The following is a 6,228-nucleotide window of genomic DNA, read 5'->3' as shown; positions in this document are numbered from 1 at the left end:
CGCCTAGGCGCCCAAAGCGGTCGATTTTCCAAAGCGGAGGGGGAGCGCTTCGACGCCTAGGCGTCGCCTTAGGGACGCTTTAAAAACATAGACCCCAAATATTGAAAGGTATACTTCTGCCCATCAAGGGTAACCTCCTCCCCCTCGTGCCTAATAGTAATGAACCACACCTCATGTACTCGGTTTTAGTTCTACTATGCCTAAAACCTTTCGATTCCAAGGTTTGTCTCCATAGCTCTAACTGTCTGATCTGGCTAGAGTGTTGACCACTACTAAAAGTCACTAGATGCGATTATCTCTTTTTAAAGAGGGTGTTAGCTACGATCATGTCGTAGGCTAGAGCAAAGCTTAAGACATCTTCTTGATTCCTGATGCCATAGCGAAAGCCCCCATGCACCCCTTCAAAACCTGTGTTAGATGTACCCACGTGGCCATTGAGGTCTCCTCCTATGAAGAGCTTTTCGCCAATAGGCACACTCCTAACCATGTCCTCCAGGCCTTCCCAGAACCCCCTCTTGGTGTTCTCATTGTGGCCTACTTGCGAGTAATACACGCTGATAACATTGAGAACTAAGTCCCCAACTACCAGCTTGACCAGGATAATCTGGTCCCCAGGCCTCTTGACATCTACCACTCCATACTTGAGGCTCTTGTCTTGACGTCTACCACTCCATACCTGATACGATTCTAGATGATTGCTTCTGTTAAATTCTGTAAAGTGGTAGAAATCTGCCAGTTTTGTCAAACTGTTGGGTCGTGGGAAGTATGACTTTTCTGGTTTTATGTACTTTATTCTTACCTTCTTGGTACATCACTGTTTTTGTTTTCTTCTTACAGTCGCTCCGGGCAAGAACAGAGCAGACCTTGGTCAGAACTCAACAAGATGAAAGTGATAGTTCAAGATTTGCAATTAAACAAGTGCTGTCATTTACACTCACTGAACAGGTAAAACTGAGATAGATTGGTAGTTATTTGATAGTATCGAACTCAGTCAGATAATTAGCCAAGTCTGAACTCTTTCCAGGGTGCCTTTGTGAAGGATTTACTTCTTCAGGAGATTGCTAAGGTCAGTTAGCTTGTTATATGTGCACTTTCCATTGCCCTGTTGGCTTCATGTGAATTTATGTGTCAACTGATGAAATAGCTATCAGACAATATATTTTTTGCTTTTGAATTTGAATTTTTGTGCGAAGAAATTCCACAAATTGTTATGTAGCTTTGCAATTAAGGCATAAATGCAATTTGGCTCCATATAATATAAAATTTTGATGTACTTCATGTGGGTCATCTTCCTGTGATTCCATGTTTAATTTTGTTTTATTTAGTAGATAAGGAATTCTCTCTGCTGTCATGCATTTTTGCTTGAAATGATATTTCTCTTTTGAGAAATGCTGGAAACGAAGTGACACCTTTTATTCAAAGGTAAAGGGACTAGATGCACTTGGAGTAGCCACATTAAGTTCTGTAATTTGCAGGGACTAGATGCACTTGGAGTGGCCACATTAAGTTCTGTAACGTCCGCTGCAGCCTCAAGATTGCCATTTGCACCATCCCCATCACCATCACTGAACAACGAGGAGGCCACTAACTTGAGAAACCTCTACCGCCTTCTCCTACTTGTAGCTAAGACTCCTCAGAAGGAAAACTCATCACGGGTAAGTAAAACTTTCAACATTCATGAGCGACTGAGCATGATGATCTATGTAGAGTAGTCTTGGATGCCTTCTCGAATGTCGTGACTTCTCACTATGTGTCAATGGAATGCACAAAATGCAGCTTATAGCAGAGTATGTTACATAACTAAGGAAGCTGATGATGATAAAAGAACCTTTTCAGAAAGAAATGAATTCTGAACTTAACTGAAAAGATAGAGTCTGGAGCTTATATTTGCGACATGCTAATTAGATTCAGTAATCACATTAAGTGATGTGCTGCAATGGTTTATCTGTGAAATTGTTCTCTTTGAGCTGAAACTAACTACAACGTGTCAAACTAATACTCAGATTACACATTGGTTTTTATATTAAAATGGGCTAAAGCACTTCATCTCTGATGCGTGTAAATCCAGCTGATCTATTGACATTGCAAGATGCAACACATGTGTGTAGCCTGCATTCATCATTCAAGTTTTGCAGGCTTCTGGATATGAAAGCACTGGGGAGAAAGGAGATGATGGCGCAGATGATATGTCTCTTGTGTTAAATGAGATGAGGTCTTTTCCAGAGTTTCTGCCAGTTCTTTCTGTCGTTCCTGAGGTAAGAAGGAACATACGGGTTGAATGAGATTATGTATCAAAATTTATGTGGCGTGTATTTATAAATCCAGAGCTCCACGAACTCATTTTTGCACATACTCCTCCAATGCAGCTTTCACCAGAGTCCCAACAGCAGTTTCTCCTCCTGCCTGCGGATTTAACTAATCTTGTTTTATCTCGTGCTGTTGCAAGAACCATCAGAAGAATGTTCATATGAAGTTAAAGCCTACATGTACAGGTTTTGAATCTCAGCTTCCTGCAATGTTTTCCTTTTAACTGTTTAGCTATACGCTAGATGTATAGGGAGATTTGTTTCCAGTACAGTAGCATTATCAAATCGGTCAGATCTAACTATTGGCTTAGCCATGATTATTTTGGAGATAATACTTTCCCTGTACATCTTTGTTGAGAGAACATGTACATATCTCGAAAGAAAAAGAGGCAGCCTTACCATGCTGTAACGTACATACTTGTGTTAAGATCTATGCTATTATAAAATTTTCGAGAACTGCACTTTGCCTCAAAGTAATATATTGATGTAAATTGTGGTTGTTTCAAAATGTACAAGGGATATCACTTAACGATGATATAGCTATTTACTCCCAAATCCCATATATCAAATCGCAGCAAGATAAAGACAAGACAAACATTGTCTTAATTTAGAGCTATTCACATATAGTTCACTCAAGTAAAAACCCAAGTTATCCTCTGTCATAGCTCTGGCTATATCAGAAGAATGTCTTATGCAAAGGTATGTACATCACGGCAACCAAGAACCGTTGGTTGTCATCTTTCTTGGTAACCACCGAGATCTGGTCAGTTTCTGACCATGGCCTTCTCAGTAAGAAAGCTCTCCATCTTTAGCAATGCCTGCAAGAACGGAAGGTAGAATTCCCAGTCAGGCAGGGTTCAAAAGATCATCTTAACCAAGTCAGAAATACTCAAATACCTCAATAGCGATGGCACTTGGTGTAAGTACATTCACATCATTATGTCCTTGTTTGAATGCAATATCTGCATTATGGATAATGGTATTTACAGTCAGCAATGGTGTAAAAACTGAACGCGAGCAAAAAACATCATATTGGTGGACCATGTAGGCCTTTGTAGCAGTACAGAGTACTAGAATGAAACAAGAATTACGTATAATGGTGTTATCTAACTCGTTAGGAAACATACTTTCAAGGGAAACTCGGGCATCAGCATTAGCATATGAATCCATTCTTTGTTCAAAAAGTGCTGTAAGTTTGGCATAGGCCTGCGTGGGAAAACAAAAAATCATTACCTCTATCTGCATTCCAAACTCAAATTGCAGAAATAAATAAGAGCATCAGTAGCAAACTACCTTTGCATAAGGATCACCAGATTCCTGATGCAGGAGGGGTCGTGACGCAGTACCAACCGCAGCAATCCTTCTTGCAAGGGCGTCCAATGGAACATCTAACCAAATAGTGAGTCCTTTCTTCATATAACTCCTGCAAATTTCACGCCAAAAACTTAGTGAGCTTTGCCTTGGAAGAGCAACTCGAGCTAGTTTATCACTTCCAGTACCAATTGATTGGTCGTATCACCGCACCACCTCCTGTTGCAACAATTAATCGGTGCATTGACGACAAATCCCTTAGTACCTCACTCTTGAGAAGTCGAATGAAATAAGAGAATGTCAGAAACCTTGATTAAAGGTTAGACGAGATTAGTATTGTAGACCACTACTATATGACAGCATGAATATTTAAGGTGGACGATGGCAAACTACATCATGCAAGAGAATAAAAAGAACTGCCTGTAGGATTTTTGAGTAATTTTCCAGTCCTCGATAGAAAGAAATAGAGTTATATGCTATTATCTCTAAGAAAAATAAGCGCACACCTCGTTATCTCTGAAGAATGCTTCACTGTGGACCTGAAAAATCTCAGCCACCGACGGTATGCCAACAGACTGCTCAACCAGCTTATCACTGTGAAGGGAGAACACCGCTAAAGTTATTAAACCGTGGTCACTCAAAAGTTAGTTCAAAGAACATCTTGGTTGGCTTTTAGCAGTTGCTGCAGATCGAAGAGAAATTCAAACCTGTCAAAGAATGAATAGCCTAGTACTTCAGCTATTATCTTCCCAACTGTAGTTTTGCCGGAACCCATCATTCCTACATATAAATGCATACACATATTAGATAGGCAATGCATAATGAAGGGATCCATTCAAATTATAGAGCTGATGTGGGGGGTAAGAACTAACCAACTAGATAAACACAGCGGTCATTCAGGTAAGGGAGCACGTCCTCTGCTTTTTGCTGCAGTTAACATGGAGGTCAGTCATATCAACACAAATATGCAGTTAGTTGATGAACTGTGTGAATTTCTCCATGTAAACTTGCAAAGGCCAACACCATTGCATTATCTACTAACCTTTAGTACGAGAGCCTCATCAGCAGAATAGTGGGCTTTCTCAGTACCTGCGATCGTGCATGCATGTCAGATCACAATCATTCGATAGCATCCTCGATAGCACTCTCTTTGACTTCTATGGTTTGTCCTGGGTAGCATACTGCAGAGATTACTCAATCTTTGCGGACTTATTTGCGATCCATGATATTCCTTTGGAGTGTCATGATACATCCCTTAATTTTTCAGAAATATGTAGGCACTAAAATCTAAATAGCTCATGGCTGTTTGATGTGACTGTGATTAGGTTTATGTCCATTTCAATGGCTACTTGCAGCTGGTGACTGATGCGGAACGAAAAGCTTCCGAGGTCCCCAACTAATATTGCTGATTGCACCACTATTAGCGGATCCTCTAGGAAATCCGCACGGAATCGTCCTAACTTTCTGTCTGCTCCTTCGATGATTCTCATGTCTGAAGCGTGCCATGCAACAAAGGCCATTATTTGGTACAGTTATCTTCCCACACAACTCACCCCTTAAGACCAAAACTGGAAAAAAATTACAGCCGTACCAAACGTTAGTTACTCGGGTGTTTCCTGAAGCAGAAAAAAGGTACGTACAATCTCAGGCTGGCGTGCTTAATTACCAACCTAGAAGCCCACGCACACCCTATGCAGAGGGGTAGCTGACAAGTAAAGATCAAAGGAACGGGCCGACACGCAGATGAGATCATCATGGTCCACTTGAACGCTAATTAAACAAAGCGTGGCAATGAGTGGCAATGAGTCGTCATTGACATGGCAATGTCATCTTATCCGGTGTACTAGCACTAACATTAATCTTTGTTGCACCGAGTTGGCGGCAGAAATTGTCCTACTAGTTGACATGCGACAGAAGGAGCACGACCGGTTGGTTGGTTACCTGCCGATTTGTGGCAGCACAGGGCCTTGAGGCTGGCGCCACGGATGGGATCGGTGCTCCGGCTCCCCGCGTCGGTGCGCAGGACCAGCGGCCGCCGCGCCGGATTCTGGTCGAGCCTCACCGCCGGCACTGTCGCCGGGGGGAATCCCTGCGGCTTCCGTCGTTTGGCCCATGCAGTACCGGGCCTCGGCCGGAGACCCACGCCGGCGTCCATCTCCTCTCCCTCCGGCCAGACGAGGCGAGCGGCAGGAAGTTATTAACTGGAGCTACGTGTATCATCCGTGGTTAGCAGAGGCAGGGCTGGGTGTTGAGTATGCCGGCGGCCATCGCGGGAACGGTGGTGGATGGATACGCGGGTGGCGTGGCGGGCGGCGCCGCGGTGGAGGGAAGAAGAGACAGAAGAGGTAGAGGGGTGGTTGGGAGATCGCCGGTTTGTCGTTGCGTTGCGGAGGCTTTTATACATGCCACGAGGCAGGGTGGGTGGTGGTGGTGGTGTCACTGGTTTGGTTGCTTGTCGAGAAGCCCGGGACTGTTTCAGCACAAAATCCCAAGAAAAGGAAAAGCGATCAGTTTCCTGTGCTATGAGAGCAACTTCATAGGGTCGATCCAAACGAACGGTGGTTTTGTCCGCTTTTTTGTCCGTATGGATCGGCCGCCCACCCGGGGCCCG

At 43.4% G+C, this 6,228-nt stretch overlaps 2 protein-coding genes across 2 annotated transcripts in view; one reads left to right on the top strand and one right to left on the bottom strand.

Moving 5' to 3' along the window:
• The window catches only part of LOC119366144 (uncharacterized aarF domain-containing protein kinase At1g71810, chloroplastic-like), an 8,709-nt gene extending 5,990 nt beyond the window's left edge, over positions 1 to 2,719 (top strand). Inside the window, exons 17-21 of the mRNA XM_037631828.1 lie at positions 838 to 945; positions 1,025 to 1,066; positions 1,476 to 1,655; positions 2,136 to 2,255; positions 2,367 to 2,719. Coding sequence (XP_037487725.1) covers positions 838 to 945; positions 1,025 to 1,066; positions 1,476 to 1,655; positions 2,136 to 2,255; positions 2,367 to 2,471 — 555 coding nt within the window. The 3' untranslated portion in view covers positions 2,472 to 2,719. The remainder of the gene's footprint in view (positions 1 to 837; positions 946 to 1,024; positions 1,067 to 1,475; positions 1,656 to 2,135; positions 2,256 to 2,366) is intronic.
• Positions 2,720 to 2,838: 119 nt separating this feature from the next.
• Positions 2,839 to 5,991, bottom strand: LOC119366145 (shikimate kinase 3, chloroplastic-like). Its single transcript, XM_037631829.1, has 10 exons — positions 5,559 to 5,991; positions 4,660 to 4,706; positions 4,490 to 4,544; positions 4,325 to 4,397; positions 4,124 to 4,211; positions 3,806 to 3,888; positions 3,600 to 3,729; positions 3,434 to 3,512; positions 3,204 to 3,268; positions 2,839 to 3,124 (listed from the first exon to the last, which is right to left on the bottom strand). Exons 1-10 carry the CDS (start codon positions 5,770 to 5,772, stop codon positions 3,071 to 3,073), a joined length of 888 nt encoding a protein of 295 aa, XP_037487726.1. The 5' UTR covers positions 5,773 to 5,991; the 3' UTR covers positions 2,839 to 3,070.
• Positions 5,992 to 6,228: the final 237 nt, after the last annotated feature.

Source organism: Triticum dicoccoides, chromosome 2B (assembly GCF_002162155.2).
Source record: "Triticum dicoccoides isolate Atlit2015 ecotype Zavitan chromosome 2B, WEW_v2.0, whole genome shotgun sequence".
Lineage (NCBI taxonomy): Eukaryota > Viridiplantae > Streptophyta > Magnoliopsida > Poales > Poaceae > Triticum > Triticum dicoccoides.
This window is presented reverse-complemented; position numbering and strand designations above follow the sequence as displayed.

What these genes read in the sequence shown, in the direction of transcription:
- LOC119366145 (XM_037631829.1), bottom strand. Translation starts at nt 5,772, where the DNA reads ATGGACGCCGGCGTGGGTCTCCGGCCGAGGCCCGGTACTGCATGGGCC. An exon ending in GGCTATTCATTCTTTGACAG is followed by an intron (nt 4,212 to 4,324) that starts GTTTGAATTTCT and finishes CTCCCTTCACAG; the next exon opens with TGATAAGCTGGTTGAGCAGT. An exon ending in CAAGTGCCATCGCTATTGAG is followed by an intron (nt 3,125 to 3,203) that starts GTATTTGAGTAT and finishes CCGTTCTTGCAG; the next exon opens with GCATTGCTAAAGATGGAGAG.